This window comes from Branchiostoma floridae, chromosome 19, assembly GCF_000003815.2.
Source record: "Branchiostoma floridae strain S238N-H82 chromosome 19, Bfl_VNyyK, whole genome shotgun sequence".
Taxonomy (NCBI): domain Eukaryota; kingdom Metazoa; phylum Chordata; class Leptocardii; order Amphioxiformes; family Branchiostomatidae; genus Branchiostoma; species Branchiostoma floridae.
The window spans coordinates 15,962,565-15,983,452 of record NC_049997.1 but is presented as its reverse complement, the minus strand read 5'-3'; the positions used below and the strand labels follow the sequence as shown (position 1 = coordinate 15,983,452).

Below are 20,888 nucleotides of genomic sequence, written 5' to 3'. Positions count from 1 at the left end.
GCATAGTCATCGAACTAGAAATCGTTTTCTTAGGCCGTAAACATATGTAGTCTTAGATATATTTATTTTAGGTAACTAGGTGTGTGGGGAAGAACTATGAAATTCGGCGATTGTGTGTGGTTTAGTCCAGCTGGATATCTCACATTAAAACAATAAATACATACAAATGGAAAACATGCATTTGTCTATGATTCATGTTTCGACATTGGTTAAAATCCGACGTAAACTAGCATTTTCTTTTACATTTTATAATCAACAGGTCCAACAAGTTAGAATTTGGCTTGGCAAAGCGATATGTTGCTTGCGCATCTCCCTCGTCCCAACAATCGTTTGATTAATGGATAACTAAATACGTCCTCCCGGTCAGTGGGTCAAAGTTCAACAAGAGGACAAGCAAACATTCCGCTGGCTAGCTCTAGTATTTTAGGCACAGACTCATGCAACGCAAATTGTCTTTCAGAGCCTTGTCAGTTAATCGTTTCGGCCTGTTTTTGTGGTGTACCTTCACTGGGGAATAATGCTGAAAAAGAAACCTTTGCACCCAGGCACAGACTTCTAAGCTATTCTTTGGAACAAGTTGTCGTCTGAAACAAGATGGCCGCCGGAAAATTGGTCTGTGTTCAGGACTACGAAGACTATGCGCGGAAGCATCTGTCGAAAAGCGCCTGGGACTATTTTTCCTCAGGTGCCGACGACGAACTGACGCTGAGAGAAAATCAAGCCGCCTTTCGACGGTAAGTATTTTTGTCTCCATGAAATGACATCAAGGTTATATTTTACCATGCGTTTATTTGTCTGCCGGTCTGGGTGTCAACAAGATGATTATAACTGAAGAACGGCTGGGTGGATTAGTTTTATACTTGGTGTGTTGGTAGTGTGTGATGAAAGCTTGGAGTTTTGGGCTCTCTAGCGGCTACTGCAGCGAAGCTTTGCTACCTCGTGTTCTGAACAAGCCATTGTCACAATTTTGGGGTGTGAGATAGCTCTTGGGCTCAGAAATAAATGATATGTTTGAGCCCCCTAGCAGCTAGTTTTGGGATAGCAGGGGTATATCTGTCAAAAACGTCTGAAGACCATAACTCATGACAAGAAGGAAACAATGGATTTTGATGATTTTGGTATGTAGGTACCATAGACAATGTTGTACAAAATAAGACAACTATGCATATATCTTGTAATTTTACACAGGGATATAAATACGAATTCAAACCCACATATTATGCATAACAACTATATCGTTGGAGTGTACAGAGACCTAAGAGTAAAGTTGAGTATACATTCGCCATGGGCACATTCATACCAAACATCAATGAACTTGAAACACCTCTATTAAGAGTAAACCCAACTGATAGGAACTGACATTTGTAATAGAAAACATTGCAAACTTCTTTCACAGAACAACAAGACTGAGTAAGTGTAGCAAACGCATAGCTTTGGAAAAAATACTTTCGCCCAAAGGGTTACATTTTCGGTTTGTGTGTGTGTTTCTGTGTAGAAAAACAGCATAACTCCAGAACGCCTAACTGCATTGTATTGATATTTGACATGTAGGTAGGTCTTGATGAGACCTGGAATCTTTCGATTTGGGGTACCTAGTGTCTTGTTACGGTACTACAGTGGACTTTCTGGGTTTGATATCTCGAGTTCAGGACATGTTTTGGTCAAGATTTTTAAGTGGTACTTTGGCAATCAAAAAGCTGACACACTGTATAAGTGTAATAATTATGATATAAAATTATTATTTGTATGGATTCTTTATGCTTATTATTGTATGAAAACTTAATAGTATCCGGCTACGACCACGGCTTCTACGTGATGTGTCGACGAGGGACCTAACCACTACGATACTGGGGGAGAAGGTAGACATGCCCATCGGTATCAGCCCCACCGGCCTACATGGACTCGCCTGGCAAGATGGGTCTCTATGTATGATGAAAGGTACATAACGTACTCTCATTGTATCATTTTCATGGGTACTGTCCATCATAATTAGTAGTTCAACCAATCGTAGCATGGCAGTAAGGGTTTCGACCAATGAGAGAGTGGCTTCATGTTCGTCACAAATTTACATTTTTTAATGTTTTTAGTCTATATTTCTACGTTTTGACGGATGTGGGCGGGACAATAAATGGTATGCCATTGGGGACACCTAACGTATTTTCCGTGCATTGCAGCAGGTATAATGTCAAAGGCGTTTAACAGCATAGAAAGGGGAACAGAAATATACATTGTACTAATTTCAAAGCAGACGATGTTTGGCAAGTCGTGATGGTCCTCTTTCGGTCTAGAATGCAGTTTGTAGCATAAACTAAAAGTTAAGAAACAGTCACGAATTTTCCTCCAAATGTCTGCACAGAAATTAGGGATATCGCATAATTCTTCATTACAACTACAATGTACCGTATTTGTTTGGGTCACTATTCTCGTAGCTGTTGGTTCTATGACATGATGTTCATAGCGACATCTACCACATTTGTCGTGTATTGCAGCAAGTTTAATGTCAATGACTTTAGCATATAGCATAACCGAAGAATGCGACTTTACAACTAACATAATTGTCTTTGTTTTGATCACTACTTCGCGTAGCCGCTGCTTCTATGAACGTCTGTATGACGCTACCGACGTTCGCAACGTCGACGCCCAAAGAGTTGGTTGACGTCGCGCCGTCGGCCCTTAAGTGGTTCCAGTTGTACGTCACGCCCGAGAGGGAATTCATGAAACGGTAATACCATCATCCACAGTAACCCGACATGTATAACAAAGTTAGTTCTTAATATACAAAGTAATTTTTTCTGCCATATTTTTCAAGGAAATACTCATTGGGTCCTGCTAGGTGTCGCTTTTGCAGGGTATAGAATGCGGTCCCAAACGTGGCTAAGTTTATATCCCCCTCATTACGGGTTATGACTGAAGCCCTGATCCATACAGTCCAACGAATGCATCTATCGTCATCTATTTCTATCACCTTGGCCACGTCCCAATCTATAATTAGACAATTGTACTGTGATAGTTTGAGAGGCATAATTCTAAAGAAGCAATCTTAAGATTACACCTAATGTATTTCTAATGAGATAACTGTTTTGCCAAATATGACTGGCACGTAACGACGCATTATATGAAAGACATTTTTTTCTCTTTATTCTACACTAAAAGAAATTTCTTATATTTCGTACACTGTTTAGTTTATCATGATGCTGTTGATAAAATAAAGCGTTGTTACCTGTTTATTTTTCATGTTAGCCTAATACAGCATGTAGAGACACTTGGCTACAAGGCACTGGTCATCACCATAGATGTTCCTTTCACGGGTAACAGACGACCCATGACACGGGACGGTTTCAAAGTGCCTCCACATCTCAAGGTGTCCAATTTTCCAGAGGAACTAAGGGTAAGTTGGAGTCATTTTCTTTTTACCACAAAACACATCAAATTTCTAAAGAACTTTTCCATCAAGTCGTGTATGTAGTGTGTATTATGTTGCTTTGCAACACAGTTTCTCTTTCTCTTACCCTCTTTGTCTTCTTTCTATTTATTTATATCTATATCCTGTGTGTATATGTGTGTGTGGGGGGGGGGGGGGGAGTGAGTGAGTGAGTGGGTGTGTTGCTGTGTGTGTGCGCGCGTACGTGTGTATAAGGGTATATGACTCTTTGTAGTTCTCTCTGTACATGTCTCTCTTTATCTCTGTACTTATCTATCTGTCTGTTCTTCTTTCAGTCTATCTTCTTTACCTTCTTTTAGTTTCTGGGGGGGGGGGGTACGCAACTATCTCTCTCGGTAGATGTGTCTCTCATTTATTCTACCCTTCTATCTATAGATTCATCTTTCTATGTATCAATATACTTCTTCTTGTTCCCATATCTATATATCTCTTTCACTTTTATGGCTCATGATTTGCCACACTCACAACTTTTGTGATTCGGATTTGAGTTCTATGCGTCCGACATCCTAAGATATTATGGTCTTTGCTCCTCAATACCTCCCGGGTGGAAGAGAGCGTTAATAAACCCCTTAATTAGTAAACCCGATGTCCGATCGTCACCCAGCTATAAATGCAAAGAATTGTATCAGCTCTTTGTAAATAAAATAGTGAAACCACCTTCAACGCAAGACGAACTTACGCGATGTTTACATGATGAAGAGGACATAAAAAAGTCTATATGCTACCATACATATACTCACAAGAAACCAAAATGCAGTATTTTCAATACAGAGTTATACACAGGTTCTTAACCACCAATGCATATTTAAAAAACATTAAAAATTAAAGACTCTGACCAATGCTCATATTGCGAAGAAAAGCAGACGATAGTACATCTATTCGCGGAATGCCACACCGTCAAAACATTCTGGAAAGAGTTTACTGAGTGGTGGAAAAAAGAAAATCAGCATCCCGCAGGTCTCACCAATGATGAAATTATTTATGGTCATTTATCCCACCTTCAAAACCATAAAACATTGAACAGGTGTATCCTACAGTCCAAATATTACCTGTTCTGCACCGCCATTAGCGATGCCTACCCCACGTTCCATGCCGTAAAACATAGACTAATAGAGTATGCTTAACGTAAGGTAGTGTTAGTGATAACAAAGTGATGTAAATGTCTAGGAATTCAAGAACCAATTGTAAAGCTTTATACATATAGTTATATATCTGTTGCAGTCGGAGAAGTAGTCATGAAGCTATACATGTAATTGTAAATGTAACAACGTCCAGGATTTCGAGAGCCAAGTGCAAAGTTTTATAGCTACATATCTGCGGTAGTCTGAGATGTAGTCTTGAGGCTATACATGGAGATGTCACCATGTGTGTAATTGTTAAGTTTTTATTTTTATTTTCAATAAAGCTTGAAAAAATTATGTCATTAATAATACCTGTTATTGTTGATGTTGTGACCAGAGAAAGTACGCCTTTCCGGCCAATGCAACCGACGAATCACTGTCGTGGAAAGACATCAAGTGGTTCCAGTCCGTGACCAGCATGCCTATCGTGTTGAAGGGCATCATGACGTCAGAGGACGCGGAGCTGGCGGTCCAACATGGCGTCCAGGCTGTCTGGGTGTCGAACCACGGAGGCAGGCAGCTGGATAGTGTACCTGCCGCGGTGAGCTTCGGGAAAGAATTTTGATTGATATTTCATTTAATAACAACTGGTTGGTTGATTGGTTGGTTGGTTGATTGATTGATTGATTGATTGATTGATTTGTGGGTGTATGTGAGCGAGTGAATGAGTAAGGTAGTGACCGAGTGAGAGACAGTGAGTGGGGCAGTGTGCTTGAGAGAGTGAGTGAGCTAGTAAGGCAAATATACAAAACTCAAAAGTAGTGGCATCCTCTCTCAGCACGGAAATACCAATGCTGAAGTGATCATCAGTACTGTATGTCCAGTGCTGAGGCCGGCTAAGCACTAGAAACTCTCCTGTCAGCACTGGAAACCGAGTGCTGAAACTACAGCAGAATTTCCAGTTACTAGCAGAGTGAGTGATATATTGAACGATAGGATGAAAGAGTGAATGCCTGAGTGAGTGATTGAGTGAGCTTGTGACGGGGTAAGTGAGAAAATGATGAAGCAAAAGGACACCACGAACATTCCCCCCATTTAAAGTATTCTAAATGATATAGCAACCTGTGACTATTCCCGATCTCAGATTGAGGTTCTACCAGAAGTAGTCCGAGCGGTCCGGGGCCGTGTGGAGGTGTACATGGACGGAGGGGTCAGACAGGGCACTGACGTCATGAAGGCTCTGGCTCTAGGGGCTCGGGCTGTGTTCCTGGGGAGGCCGCCAATTTGGGGACTGGCGCACAGCGTGAGTTTCAAGTGTAGTGAAGTCTGCGCCCCTCTTCGTACTTTACTCGTTTTATCTTCATGTATATCTGTCTCTTTTAACACGCACACACACGCACGCACACACACACACACACACACACACACACACACACACTCACACACACACACACACACACCAAGAAAAATTACACTCACTTTCTCTCTCTCTCTCTCTCTCTCTCTCTCTCTCTCTCTTCCGTATGTATATCTGAGACACTTTAACACTATAACGTTACTAAATGATATCCAAATGTCCTTGGTAAAACTAATGTGCCAACTAAATTGGGCACTCACCAAAAGAATTGAGAAATTTGTTAAAGGTTTGGACGTACTACAGTCTCTATTAAAGCGATCTCTAGCTGGTATCTCTTTATGTAAAATCCCTACTTTAAGTATTGGGATATAATAATTTTTGTTGCTGTAGCTTAAGGCTGAGTTTTAGACATTGTATTTTATCATTTTGAACAGTATAATTTGTAACCGCCATTATCTTTCTTCAATAATATATAGAATAGTACAAAGAATCCTGACAATTAAACAACTTATCTTTGACTGCATTGTATAGGGGGAAGAAGGTGTCCGCCATGTTCTACAGATTCTAAAAGACGAGCTAAGTCTTGCCATGGCTCTGTCAGGTGGGTCCAATATCGTACTTATGCCTTTTGGTCGAACTTTTGATTCTTCACCAAAGAAAATGTTTAAAATTAATGCATTCTTCCTTTTTTTCAGGCTGTAAGGAAATCAAGGACATCAATCGATCTCTTCTACAGCATCAGAATGAGCAGGCCAAATTGTAGGACTCAGAAAATTCAGATCCAAACTGCAGGTATAGCGGTTGGATGCGGTCAGTCAGAAAGTTGTTAGTGATGCTAAACAAAATGGCGGCAAGATTCAATTGTGTCTGAATGAAAAATGCAATGAAATCCAAATTACAATCCTGTTTCTAGATGACAGGTGCTGAACAATCTATAATCTCATAGATCCTCATATAAACTAAATCTATATTTAAATATTATTGATACTTGTTCTTTGTGCAATAAAACTAATACAATGTAATTGTAAATGTGGAGGTTATGTATTTGCAAAGCAGAATTTATAAAAACATTGCAATTAAATACTTCATGACAATGGCATTTATTGTCGAGTTTAAAGTGACACATTGTTGGCTTTGTGGCTTCTTGGTAAGAATCGTGCATCAAAAGTAAATTATACATTTAGTACCTCTAATCTGAATGCATTTGGACTGTCGACAAAAACTTCCTCTTCCATGCTTCAAAACATCATAAATCGAAAATCAAATTATCGTGATACATTTTAAAACAAAAGTTGCATTTTCTTTGTAGTGATACCGCTTGCATTGGACATTACTTCAAATGGTTTGAATGAGACACTTTCTTTAGAGGCATATCTTTCAATGTAGCAAGGGACAAACCTTCTATCTTCATCTTAAAACATTCTCTTTGGTGTTTGGTGTTTTACAGTACTAAGTACTTCTTAAATGTTACAAAAACTAAAATAATTTCCAGGGATTGTGGAAATATGTGGCCTATCGGCTTGAATGCTCATTTTACTTGAATTTCAATGGCCTTTTGGCAAATATGTAACACATTTTACATAAATGCTATCTCAGGACGAAGATGATAAAACATCTTAGTTGTACAGTACTGCGTCCGTTTATGATATTCTTTTACAAGTTCCCTTTCATTCGGACACCGAGCAAAGTAAAGAATGTGTGATTTGTTGTAAAAACCACTATTGGCCAGCACCAGTAAATTTAGTTTAAAGCATGCTGGGAATTTCATACTGTGTATGTCACCTCACAGTTCCGAGTGAGCATGTAGTCGTGATGCATTCTGGTCTAAGGTCAAAGTTTATGGCACCTAGCCAATTTTCAAGACGGTCTGGCCACGTGGAAGAGCCATAACCTCTGACCTTACCCACAATACCCTGCCGAGCTTGACCTGTGAGGAAGCTTGTCATTTTTTTCAAATATTTCTCAGCGTTGGTTCAAAGACAACTCCTTATCCTTCCTTGCCATCAGCTCCTTGAGCTTGCCGACCTCCATCGCTGTTGTCAGACAGTCCCTTGTCTCCAGCTGCCACTCCTTTGTCATGTCAAACGGCTGGCTTTTGTCCTGTAAAACGACAATAAAAACGCTCACAAAAATGAAGAAACAAGATGGCCGACCAATTACGTCAAAGTCAACATGGCAGCGCCCATTTTCCTGGGGTAAAACATAACATTTGTATCCCGAGGAGAAAATCTTCATCCGTTAAACCGATCTGTATCGAATCTGGACGGTGCGGAGGTCGATACCGACTTTCTTCAACCTTTGATTCATTGCTCACGTCACAATTACGTAAGGTCACGTGTTTTGAGCTATCTAAATCTGAGTTATCCTGAAGAAGACTACAAAACTGGGAAAATCTCATGCAAAACATTAATTTTGTGTTTTGTTGGAAAGAAGTTGATTTTTTTCCTCTCCGTATGAATTCCACTTCGTTGAATTTTCAAATTTCATTTTTGTTGTTGTAAAGAAACCTTACAGTAAGCAAGCAAAAAGAATAACATGGAACATTCACTCACAAAGTTTTTCTGATTGATATCAGCCCCTCTTTTGATGAGGATCCGCAGGATGTTGTTTCTGCCCATTCTTGCTGCGTCGTGGGTGGGCGTGTCTCCTTCCTGTTACAGCAAACGTGCAGAAAATGGGTTAAGCGGTTCACCAAATCCCTGACTATGATATATCTGTAGTGTTAACTACCCAACTATTCGCAAGTCTAGCCCGTGTGATATCTTTGTGCTCAAGTGAATGTTTCCACCTTACAAACTCACGTCAGTATTCTCTCAATTAATATAAGTTTCAATATAGTAGAAATGCTGTCGGCGTGGACGACAGCGGAAACCTTGGCAGGACAACATTGCTGAACAGTTATGCCTCACCCTGCAAGAAACACTGACCCTGGCAAGGGACAGTCAAGCATGAACCCATCATTGCATATTATGTGCGCTAGAAAGTTTTCTTTTTTGAGGGGGGATGATGCATCTATAATTGCATGAAATGAAATGCAATGTGGAAAATACATGCAAATTATATACAGCCAGTGTAACACGAAGTGTTTTTTGTCTTTTTTCCAGTGCAAATTTCACTGTCTATGGAAGGTTTTAGATGCTTTAGAACAATAAAGGAATATAACTGACAGATAGATTTTTGTAAGTCCGGACTTGGCTCTGGACATTAAGTTTTTTTTGGACTTAGGTACTTAGAGCTAAACATTTTTAGGTCCAATTCCAAGTCTGGGCTTTAGGTACGCACTATACCTACCACTAACTGCTACCTTTTCCCCTCAACGACCTGGAGGTCGAGGGACTATGTACGTAGGTAATCCTTGGTTGACAAACGATAAGTAAACAACGATTACCCAGTCTTTACAGTTGATGTCCGCCCCACGGTCCAACAGCTTCTCCACCATGTCAGGCCACCAGCCCACACGGACGGCCACGTGCAACGGTGTGGCACCGCTCTGACATAAAATAGAAACGTGCATCAGTAAGTAGATGTAGGTGTTCATTTTATGCTTATCTTTGGTACAGAGTGGATGAGTGAAAGGACCCCCTCAATATAATGCACTCCTAGATCAGTGCAACATAACACCAAATTCTGCATGATACAAGAAAAGCTGATATATTTACTAAATCCTGGAGTGTAAATACTTTTTCATCTAGGAAATGTTTTTATAAATTTAAATTCATGCAATATCGTCACTACTGTTTATCAACCTTCAGTTTTACGCGAAGACATACACATATTTCTGTATTTCCATGAAAACTGAACAAGATGGGTCTTTGATTACTTTAAGCTTTGTAACAACATTTAATTGTGAGGCTTAAAGTACATTTAGTGTGCAACTTCAGAACGTCTTATGTAAATCTAAATGAGCATTGTGTCATTTTGAAGAAATCTAGCTTACCATACTAAAAATCTATATTATTTTTTCTGTCTGCCTTACCCTGTCCTTGGCGTTGATCTTAGCGCCATTGTCGATAAGGTAGTCCACGATGGCGTGACGGCCGAACCTGGTAGCCCAGTGAAGAGCGCTGCTTCCAAGCTAGAGATTTTTAAACACATAAATTTAGTGCATGAGACTTTTTTGAAAGGGAAATACTAACGATGTCCTGTATTCATATCCGTTACAATGAGATGTGTAAACTTATTTAAAGTTTGTTTATGTTAAACAAATTTGTTAGAATGATGTTAGACTCATGTTCTTGTCCTCACTAAAAAGACATACTAGGAAAGCAAGGAGCTTCGTTGGAACACATTTTTGTCAACATTACACTGCATAGAATCTGCTTTAAGTTTGCCAATAATAAAATGCATAAAACTTCAAACTTAATTGACATGAATACAGACATCATATGTTACTTACGTGAAGTAGAAATAAGCTGTTGCTTGGCCCATAATAACACAACATGTATATCGTTGAAGAGATTCATTAGTCACGTATGAGCACAGTTAATAGAATTTTTCTACTAACAGTGACGTATTTTTAAAGGTGAAACACGTACCTACAAATTTTCGATGACTATCATGATGCGGTCCTTCTTGTTCACGGAGTGACCTAGTTCTCGCGAGAGTTGCGAGAACTACTAGTAGGTCGAGACTTGCATGGATCTTCTGCCCCTCACCCCGCCTCCTTACGGAGTAGGGGTACGAAGTGAACAAGATGGACTAACAAGATGGTCATCGAAAATTTGGAAGTATGTGTTTGAATAAAAAATACTTCACTGTTAAAAAATTCTATCAACAACATGTATAATTTGAACCAGCTTCTGCTTCAGAAGCAGGTTCTTTAACATATATAGTTCCCCAGTTGGCTACCGTTTGCAAGTGAATTTTGCTTGTTGTACACAAAGAACCTTCAAGTTGGCACCCACTAATACACTAATCGAGTGTAACCTCCTTCGCAGACTTCTAGTAGCACTGGCTGTTTTAGGGGGGGGGGGGGAGGTAATTCTCGATTTTAAACATGGAGCCACCGGCTAAGGTTTTCTAATGCCAGGAATTGAAGTTTTGCGCATGCACGCTGACTACAAACCTAAGCCAATGTTAAGAATTGCAAATTAGCACCCCTTTCAAAAATGAAAGCCAGTGCTTCTAGAAGTATTTGAAGGAGAAATTATCTATTGTAACTATTCACGGATTCAATATATGTTATTTTCATTTGGATTAGTGGATATTGCAAAGCGGGCAGCGAGGTTAGTTTGCCGTCAGAACCTCACCTTGTCTGAACTATCCAGCTTGATGCCGTTGCTGACGAGATGTTTGACGATGCGAACGTGTCCCTCGCAAGATGCCCTGTGTAGGGCGTTCCTGTTGAACTGTGCACGGCAAAAGCAAGCAAAGCACTTAGCGAAAGCCACCTAATTCAGTACAACATCCTATACTGATACTTACGGTTGCGTTGTGATGCCATCGTCACGTGACTGTTGCCATGGAGAATCAAAATAAGTCGTTAGAGATTCACAAGACTTGACGTCATTCCTTTGAACGAAAATTTCACACGACTCGATTTCGGAATTTCTTGTTTTTTCATCATTACAATTCAGTTTTTACTACGTGTAGTTTCTATACAAACTCAAGAGAAGGAGTACCAACTTTAGCCTCGTTTTGATGCAAACAGGGACACAACTTGAAAAATTCAAAATGGCGGCTATGATTTTAATGAGGTCTGTTAAAATTGTCTTGCGTCAGAGGAATGACGTCATAGGCTTGTGTTAACATATTCCTCATTGCGCCTGCTGGTTGGTTACTGCTTACTAACTATACCCTACGCAGTAGCGCTTCGCGCAGCTTACCTTATCCTTTGTATCAACGTTGGCGCCGCTGACTATCAAATGCTTGACGATTCGCATATGTCCCTCGCAGGCCGACCTATGCAGGGCATTCCTTTGGAACTAGAGATGAGGCCGTGAACGAACGCGGTCAGAAAACGTTGGAAATGTTTAGTGTTGACATGTCAATCTTTGCATCTATTTTTTTTCGCAAAGTTTATATAACAAGTTTTTTGAGTCAGCATTTTAGCTCAATTTAAATATTCATAGCGCTGCCCACGTGCAAATACTTGACGTCGAAGCGTCATTAAAAGGCACTATGAAAATTGCAAAGCGTTAGCACACTTAAGGCATAAGAGCCACGCAAGAACGCGGTAACAAAACTTTGAAGCATTGAAGCGACTTAAACAACGAAGCGCTTGCATGATTTCCCGATCGTCGCATAAGCAAAGCGACTACATAGAACTTATGTTGCTGTAACCGCCTCAAGCATGATAAATTCTGTACGCTAAAATAATGAAAAAGGAAGGCTACATAAAAAAAAAAAAAACAAAATATCATTATAGTTAAAAACATTAACCCGATTGCAAAGCAAATAAAAGACTTAGGCAGCTTAAATGCCTTGCAATACATAAGCCCCTGTTGCATCATTTACGAGCCGAATAGCCGTTAGATGGTCGTAACCTCTGTGGGGATAATAGTCATAAATAATCAGAAGACATTCGTTTGGAAACTAAAGGAGTAAATGTAACAGACAATCAACAATGAAGCATTGTAATGATCAAGAAGAAAACACAGTTATAAACCATTGAAACAATCAAGGCTCATTAAAATAATCGCAAAATTAAAGTGCAAGCTAATGCGATAGAAAGTATTTCTGCAATTTGGATCATATATTACGTCTTCAATCTATTTAGCACACGGTGATGTGTCAAGTAGGCAAGGCTAGTCTTGAAAATTTCAAGCATCACTGATGTTTTCCGATTGTTGATCAGTGTAGCATCGTTTATATTTCATCACCATTACAAGTTTTACATGTACATCAAACATATTCTTTGAAAGGAAATTAGTTATTCCTTGCTTCAATTATAGTATGTTCTATGGTGATATTTCAAGAGGTGCTGAAATTTCGTATGTGTTGGATCACACATAGGGTTCATCCTGGTCTGAGTGGATCAAATAAATCTGTTGAGATATGCAGCTTGTACTCATCAGTACAGACCTGGTGTGTGACATCAAGAGACAATTTACAAACAAATAAACAAACATACACACGAACAAAGTATCTCTTACCTCGTCTCCACCGTTGATGTCTATCCCCCGCTGTACGATGTCCTTCACAGTCATGATGTCTCCGGTAACTGCGGCCTCAAGCAGTTCCATCTTCAAGTCCTCCTGTTGAGAAAATGCATGATAAACTACTAGTCTAGGGACCTAACAACTTCTTCTATACATCAAAGCCTATCTTCCATCAAAATATCAAGACCATGGCATGTACAGAACAATAGATACACAGACCAAATTTATACAAATCTATCACAAACTTATCATGAGTTATCATTACAGGTGCGAACAGACAAACACAATCAGTAACAGTATTTCTATCGGACGTGACCATATTTGTAGCATACTTGTATTCAAACGAAATATAAGAATATGTAATTTTGTGTTTGGTTATTCATCGATAACATGTCATCAATGCATAAACGCTACATCCAGCTGATTACCGAAACATGAAATATACATTACCTCACAACATGTTAATAACATTACTATAACTTTTTGATTATCTTTGTCAGCAGTTTTTCTTTTAAAGTGATGTGTACGAAAGAGTACGAGTGTAGGTGGAATAGAAGAATGCAAACCCTGGTCTTCCACAGCTTGTCTTCTCCCTTTTCTTCTTCCTCCTTTCTCCTTTTCTCCTCCTCTTCTTTTTGTTTAGCCTCATAGATTCCTGCGACCTCGTCCATCTCCTCCATCTCTTCATCCTTCTCTTCCTTCTTTTCCGGCTCTTCGGCAGGCTGTTCCTCAAGAGGAGGGGGTCTAGTGTCTTCAGGTACAGGTGATTCCTCCGATACTGGTGGAGAAGGTTCTTCAGCAGGTGCTGGGGGTGTTTCAGCTGGAGCCTCGGTCTCAGCAGGTGTACTGGGTGCTTCATCCGGGACCTGTGCTTCATCCGGGGCCTGTGCAACATCCGGGGCCTGTGCTACCTCCGGGACCTGTGTGGGTTCAGGCATGCCGTCGATCTCCATGGGAGGTGGAGGCTCGGGCCGAGGAGGACCGAAAGCGGAGACGGGTTCGGGCGAGGGAGACATGCCTGGTTCCGGGGCGTGAGGCCGCTCCGGCCCCGGAGCCGTGGGACGGTTGACCGGCGCATCCGCTCCCCAACCGCCGAACTCTTCGAACTCCAACTCGTCCTCTTCGTCCGCCATCTTGTTTCGAAAATAATAGAGGGAAGAAAATACATGTTGTAAGCTTCAAAGATATCTATAAAGTATAAAACAAAACATTCTACATAATGAATGTAGTAGCAAGCAGGCAAATCTGTCAAAATATAAAGAATGAAAATTCTGTTTAATCTGACATCGGCTGAAGTATGGTCTCTGTTCAATGCTGCCTGCTAGTTACCGCAAATGACGCGAGTCACTCACGTGAAAATAATATAACCTTGACTTCACAAAAACTGACTTCCTGTACCCATTAATAATGTGTCTACAATCACCAAACTGAATGTCATAATGATTAGATGCATGCGTACATTCTAAAAGCCGAAACTTAAGAAATCCGGAGTTTCTGCCCTGCAATATACAAGTAAGCATAATACAACACTGTTCTATCGTAAATGATTATGTTTTAACAAATATATATGAATGAAACCATTTATCAGAAACACAGAAATACAAAAACAATCATCCTGTTGCTTAATTCATAAATAAAGATTTAAGAAAGATTGAAACGCAGCTATTAGATGTAAGGTACATAGCCCAATTTCGGTTAGAATCTTTCGAAACGTGTTTGAAAACAACGTGGTATATTCCTTAGTATTTAAAGACTAAATCTTGTGTCCCGGAAAGTAGTTTGCCCGAATGACATTAAATAGTTTGTTTTGCATAAATTTAGAAATACCATACGGCCCCCTCCTGTGGTGCACTCACCACGCCTCGGCCCCCATCCGTATACGCCCGATACCCGATACGGAAACCAGGCCCGATGTTGCGAAAATACCAGCAATATACGCCCTCTGAATACCCTTGTCTAGAAACTCTCCCTCTTTATATACCAGCGATGAACGTTGTCAGTTTTTTAAGGCTTTAAAGATCCTTTGTGTTAGACAGTGGCATTACAATATTAGTACAGAACACGGCTGTACACTAGTTGAACATGATACACGTACACATGGTATCCCGACACCACGTTCCTTGCATTCCCTAGGGACTGGGAAACTGACAGCGCAGATGGTCCAAAAATCGATCGTTTCAAAATTGAACATAAAATCCACACAATCTTTTTTTTTCAAACAAAAGACAGAAAAAAGAAAAGAAGCAGAATTACAATAACTAATTCTACAATCATGAGTTTGAGTCAATATAATTTACCTATAACACACGAGGTAATCTATTGTTTAGTGGTACTGGTACGGATAGCGCGTTTTGCGGATAGGCCCTAGAACACTTTCTCTCAGAAATGCCCTATTCTATTGTCAAACAACCCCCAAATTCGGTCATATGTCAATCAAATTTCTTGTAGCAAATTTCTAAAAATTATAGCTAAGCGTTTCAGTAAGGGGTTGAGAAATTTGGCTATGAATTATAAGAGTTTATAGTAGAGAGGGTACGTACCGTTGCCTATGCTGACATAGAATCCCTGGTTGTCATGTTTCCAAAATTTCTATCTTTAGGTAGACGCCCCCCCCATATTGTTGCTGAAAATAGCGCCGCCCGATGGTAGAGTATTCATGACAACTCCGATCAAATTTCTTACAAAAACATCGTTAAAATTTCCCGCCATAAACGGTCAAGTCACGTGTGCATGTTAATTTAGGTCCATCATCAAAGATAAAAACATATCCAGATGTGAAAATCATTTTGTTATTGAAATGCTTGTAAGATGTTTATTTTTTTAGTTTCCTTCTTTAAGCTATTATACATCGTATGTTTTTCGCTGTTTCCTCATAGATTCTTCTCAAAGAGAAGAACTTTACCAGGTGCAAAGTGTATTTTTGTTGTCTATGCAACAATATATGAAAACAGATGGACCACCAAGGCAGTCGTTCAAAGCAAACACATATATGTTTGGCTTTGGTTTTGCTTTTTGACATATACGGAGGGGGGAGGGGGGTGACGGTGTTCAATATTCACAATAATGTTGTTTTGTTCCCTGTTGTCCTGTACATGTTAGAGATGCTTATTCGCTAGTATTTGGAGGTTTTGGGTTTACATCTTTCATCAATCATTCCATTGAGTTTCATAAAATTACGATAAATTTTCTGTTACAGCTAATGCCATGTTGGAATTACTTTATATTATCAAGCTTTCTCTCGTGACAATGGTCTTTGAAGGTGGATTGTTCCAAGTTAGCACTTTGAATTTGAAAAATGATGATCACAAAATACAATTCATAATGAAAACTCGTGATTGGAAGACGAATCGGAATTACCTATCTTGAATTATATCGAATGAAACAAGCAAAACTTTACTTGATGATGGTCTTCAATATAGATACTATAATCGTAAGGCTACATGCAATTGTCGTAAATCACCACACGTATTTACGATAACTGTGACGATTTACGGCTTCCACAAGGATGTATCATGGATGCTTTCTAGTGACGTACAAAAAGGAAATAGCATGTTTTATGTAGACCTCTTAGCTTTAAATTGTGGTAGAGACACATTCATTATCATACACGACAACCTAGCTCAGTTAGAAAAGAGAACAAAACAAGACATGGCACGTTAGTTCACATTTGATATGATTTAGGAATGAAATTATGGACTAGAAGATACGCTGCAAGTTGGCCCGGAAAATAAGTTATGGCTTATAAAGTTTGTAGTGTGAATGCCTCAGCTGAAATATACTCTAAATGTAGCTTTTGTGATTTGCAGCAAATTTCGTAAAATGTTAAATGATTATCTAGATTGTTCAATGTCAATTTTTTTGTCGTTCACATAATTCTATATAATATGTCTTATGTAGAAATCACATGATCGAAAATTCCTGTGCCGATGACGTAAATATTAAATATGCATTACGTCATCTATTCGTCATGCGCAATGCATCATGCTAAATATCAATCCCATTCTAGTATTATACTAGCAAAATTATACTCCAATTCATAAAACTATTATCAAAGTCATCACCAAAAGTACATTTTTGTCACGAATTCGAAATAGTGCTTTGTTACTGCAACTTTACTCAGAAAATTAAATTTCCTTTCACATGTCACTGCCACTTGCGATGTCAATTACGTTTGATGAATCATCTTTTGTAAGCGATATGTTTTCGTGTGCATTTCTTAGGACATTATTTCGTAACACTTACCCTTGACGGCGAAGGAGATGCCGAAGACGGAATCCTATCTTCGTATCTTGCTAAGAACCTTCTCTCTAGCTCTCCCGGTGAGAGAATTTCGTCTGTAGGCGTTCGGCAGTCTTCACGCTTCCCTGTTCGACTCCAGAGCCAACGGAGTCTCCGACGTCTACTCTGTAGGACAGGCTGATCAAGCTCCAGCGAGTTCTTCCTCAGTAAAGGAGAAGGAGGAGGCGAGGAGTCTTCAACTGACTGTTTTAGGGTGTCTGAGGCCGTTTGTTCCGAAGAGATCGCATTGGAGTCAAAATCGACACAAACTGCACAGGCCATAACACGATCGGTCTGGAAAAGTCTAACATAGAGGAGAAATGACACACTAGAGGGTCGGGATAAGGGGTTCGCCTTATTGGTCTTAGGCTCTCCGTATGGGAGCGCCGGGGTTTCGACATCTTTTCGCCATTTCCGGGCAAAGATATGTGACGCTATTTAGCCAATGATTGAAGAGGTTATGAGAGTTCAAACGTTTACTCAGTATGAAACGCGTTGCTCAAGTAACTAGTTTTCTTTTTCTACTTTCAAGGTTTGTGTGTCTGTGAACAGTATAACTAGAGAAGCCTTGAATATATATAGCCTCCTGAGTATACTTCATAGGTGGGTAAGACGGGAAAAGAAAGGTCAAATTTGACAACGGCACCTAGTGGTTTTCTAAGGTAATGAAGCACATTTTCCGTTTTTGACATCTTGAGTTCCGGACATGCTTGGTCGTGCTTTTTAGTAGTAGGCAGTACTTGGATTATGCGTTAGAGACTAAGCTTTGGCGCCGACTTGTTTCAAACGTTGGACGAGAATTGCCCAATAAGGTGTTGAATGATCGTCATGTTTTTGACATGTATTTGTAAATTAATAGAGAAACTTTTGAGCATTTCATTTCCTGGATGTCTCACCAATGAAGTATATTATAATTAGTTGCGTAAATAGCTGCCATTGATTTGGACTAGAAATTGCCGGTTCTAGATCTAGATGTTTCTTCTTAAATATTTCTCCCAATCTGAACTCAATACGTGAGATGTACGGTTTTCTGCGCATGCATATACTTTGCGTATCGAGAAATTCCATCTCACTTCTTCGTGGTACTTTATGAGAATCAAGGACTGGACATTCAAGGCTCATTGAGCGGTCAAGCAGCTAACGTAACACTAAACGACTATTCGTGTCACTTTTTAAAGGAACGTTTCAACCGTGAAGTGTAAGAGTTTGGATAAAGTTATTTAGGCTATAAAAAATTAGCAAATTTGGTAGATGTGTTGCTATTGTTGTGTGACGCGTAAAAACGTGCAACGCGGTCTTGTTTTCCCGTTTGTCTTCCTGAAGCCGCAGCTTGTTGTGTGATTTGTGCGTATACTTTCATACTTTACTACTTAAAAGTACTTGAACTTCACTTCTTCGTGGTAATTTATGAGAATCAAAGACTAATATTCCAGGATCATTTGGTGGTCAAATAGCTAACACTAAACGATTATTCGTGTCACTTTGAAAGGAATGATTCTACCATGAATTTTAGAGCTTGGATAAAGGCATTTTTGCTATGAAAACGCAGCAAACTTGGCAGCAGTGTTGCTATTGATGTTTAACGTTTGACGCGTGAAATGGCATACTTGAGGTTTATAAACAAGAGGTTGCTGTGCATATAAAAGAGCAGAGATGTTTTCTTGGACAAGTTCAACGAGCTCTTGTTTTCCCGTTTGTCTTCGAAGCTTCCTGTTGCCGCAGTTTTCTGTGTGATTTGTGCGTACACTTTTGCGTATTAAGTAGTTGAACTTGACTTACTTAATAACTTATAGACAAGCCGTTGCTGTGTAAGTTAGAGCAGAGCTGTTTTCTTGAACCAGAAAGATGGCAGTGCACCGCGCTCTTGTTTTCCTGTTCGTTTTTTTGATATCGATGGCAGTGCCGCAGCTTTTTGTTGAAGGATGCTGGCCTGGCAAGTCTGAGAGGGGTAAGTTTTGTCTTTGTTTCAAAGACGTTAATGATGATGATGATTTCCTTTATTGTATGTTAATTCCATATCAGGCTAAGCACTGATGTTTATTTGATCTTCCTACAGACGAACGCACTCCCTGTGAAAAACAGAGGAACTCCCAGAACCCAAAGATCCTGCCAGGAGGTTTCATCAAAGAGTGCGAGGCGAATATGGATCTTTCAAAAAAGAGCAGTGCAACGCCGAGGGGTTGTGCTACTGCGTCAACCCCGAGACCGGGAAGTCGTACCATGAGACAGGCATGCGCGGACCGCTCAACTGTGACCAATACGAGGCTATGGACGATGCTGGTATAAACTGGAGTGGTCGCTAAAGGGGTAAGAAATTATTTTCTCATACAAATACCAGAGAAATGCATTTACTAACACTATGACAATGTCGATCAAATGGATGACATCCTCATCAATTTTCGTCCGTTTCTGAATTAAAGAAGCTTTTTCATCATACTGTAAATCGTATAAACCAGCAGCAAAATGGGTAAATATGTGCTGTAAGTTGCAAAAAATATCGTAATACCAATATTGACGTTTTATATATCGCGGATATTGATGTTGATTCCAAAGACAAAGATGAATGTATGACAGAAAAATATATTGATTGGTTCACCATACTCTATGTCTAGGATTTTATAATAAAGGCAACATTTTTTTGTCCAAAGTTTTTTTATTAGCACGCTCGCATCGGTTTGGGGGTTTCCGGAGGATGTCATCCATATGTTGTGTAATCGAATCAACATGGCCTAATGACAAGTAAAAAAAAAAAAAACACTCGTCGTCCTATTCCGAAAGGAATAATTTCAATCTGCATTTTCTTATCACCACTAAAGCGTATATGTGGAAATGCAACAACAATCGTCGCACGATAAGCCTTGAAAACCTTGTGAACTTAATATATTGTACGGTTACAGGCAAGAGGTAAAAGGACGCTTGTTGAGTAACTGTTACCTTGCTCGTGTTACTGTCATGTTGTCTAACCTTCATCGACGTCATAAACATACTGTTTTCTTTTCTCAGTCTATTCTAGACACCTGTAATACGTAGACACCCTCGGCCTCACTGAAGAGGACAAGGCAAATCACTTTTAATATTCAGTGGTGACGTAAAGAATAAACGTAGTCGGAGTAAATAATTTATGTTGCTGCTTTTTCGTTCTTGCCGTGGCTCATCGTTTCTTAGAGTATCAGCGTGTTTGTGATAATGAAGAAAAATGATATATCATCATAAGAAAAGTGATCTCCGAAGTCGTGAAAAAACAAAAAGTGTGAAACTAGATATTACGTTATAATCAAGGCGTAAAGTCAGTAATTTATCGATATCACGTGTTATCAAGATGTACACAAGTTGTCTACGTGTAATTTAATGATAGATCGGGCTAGCGGACAATATATAGATGGAGAGGTCACGGGTTATATTGCCGGCGTTCCAGACCAAAAGTTGTGTCCTTGGAAAAATCAAGTTTTCTCATGCTCTATTCTCCTAGGTTTTGAAATGGGTTCCTGACTTCGGTTGTGGGAGGTAAAAAGCGGTTGAGGAAGAGAACTGGCCATTAAAGGCTCTTTAAGCGGTCAAGCAGCTGTCATTAAACGACTATTCGTGTCACCCTGTAAAGATGTGTTTCTACCGCGAACTGTTGAGCTAAGGGTGGTTGGATTGACGTACTT

At 39.7% G+C, this 20,888-nt stretch overlaps 2 protein-coding genes across 6 annotated transcripts; one reads left to right on the top strand and one right to left on the bottom strand.

Moving 5' to 3' along the window:
- The first annotated feature begins 388 nt into the window (after window positions 1–388).
- LOC118406769 (hydroxyacid oxidase 2-like) lies at window positions 389–7,575 on the top strand. Of its 2 annotated transcripts, XM_035807085.1 has the most exons (8): window positions 389–734; window positions 1,787–1,938; window positions 2,587–2,722; window positions 3,241–3,388; window positions 4,901–5,104; window positions 5,648–5,806; window positions 6,392–6,461; window positions 6,556–7,575. In XM_035807085.1, exons 1-8 carry the CDS (start codon window positions 595–597, stop codon window positions 6,621–6,623), a joined length of 1,077 nt encoding a protein of 358 aa, XP_035662978.1. In that variant the 5' UTR covers window positions 389–594; the 3' UTR covers window positions 6,624–7,575. The 2 variants fall into 2 exon arrangements, with proteins under 2 accessions (XP_035662978.1, XP_035662977.1); XM_035807084.1 differs by having other exon boundaries at window positions 6,392–7,575.
- On the bottom strand, window positions 6,939–17,540 carry LOC118406768 (ankyrin repeat domain-containing protein 1-like). 4 transcript variants are annotated; one of them, XM_035807081.1, is made up of 8 exons: window positions 17,203–17,540; window positions 13,527–14,093; window positions 12,955–13,056; window positions 11,110–11,208; window positions 9,837–9,935; window positions 9,249–9,350; window positions 8,413–8,511; window positions 6,939–7,960 (listed from the first exon to the last, which is right to left on the bottom strand). In XM_035807081.1, the coding sequence occupies exons 1-8, from the start codon at window positions 17,518–17,520 to the stop codon at window positions 7,823–7,825; spliced, it is 1,524 nt and encodes a 507-aa protein (XP_035662974.1). In that variant the 5' UTR covers window positions 17,521–17,540; the 3' UTR covers window positions 6,939–7,822. The 4 variants fall into 4 exon arrangements, with proteins under 4 accessions (XP_035662974.1, XP_035662973.1, XP_035662976.1 ...); XM_035807080.1 differs by lacking the exon at window positions 11,110–11,208 and adding an exon at window positions 11,686–11,784 and having other exon boundaries at window positions 17,203–17,536; XM_035807083.1 differs by lacking the exon at window positions 17,203–17,540 and adding an exon at window positions 15,501–15,604.
- Window positions 17,541–20,888: the final 3,348 nt, after the last annotated feature.

Excerpts from the sequence above, each read along its gene's own strand:
- LOC118406769 (XM_035807084.1), top strand. The coding sequence starts at position 595 with ATGGCCGCCGGAAAATTGGTCTGTGTTCAGGACTACGAAGACTATGCG. Across the intron at positions 5,105-5,647 it reads TGGATAGTGTACCTGCCGCG|ATTGAGGTTCTACCAGAAGT; the intron begins GTGAGCTTCGGG and ends TCCCGATCTCAG. Across the intron at positions 5,807-6,391 it reads TTTGGGGACTGGCGCACAGC|GGGGAAGAAGGTGTCCGCCA; the intron begins GTGAGTTTCAAG and ends TGCATTGTATAG.
- LOC118406768 (XM_035807081.1), bottom strand. The coding sequence starts at position 17,520 with ATGGCCTGTGCAGTTTGTGTCGATTTTGACTCCAATGCGATCTCTTCG. Across the intron at positions 13,057-13,526 it reads ACAAGCTGTGGAAGACCAGG|GAGGACTTGAAGATGGAACT; the intron begins GTTTGCATTCTT and ends TTTTCTCAACAG. Across the intron at positions 9,351-9,836 it reads AGATCAACGCCAAGGACAGG|AGCGGTGCCACACCGTTGCA; the intron begins GTAAGGCAGACA and ends ATTTTATGTCAG.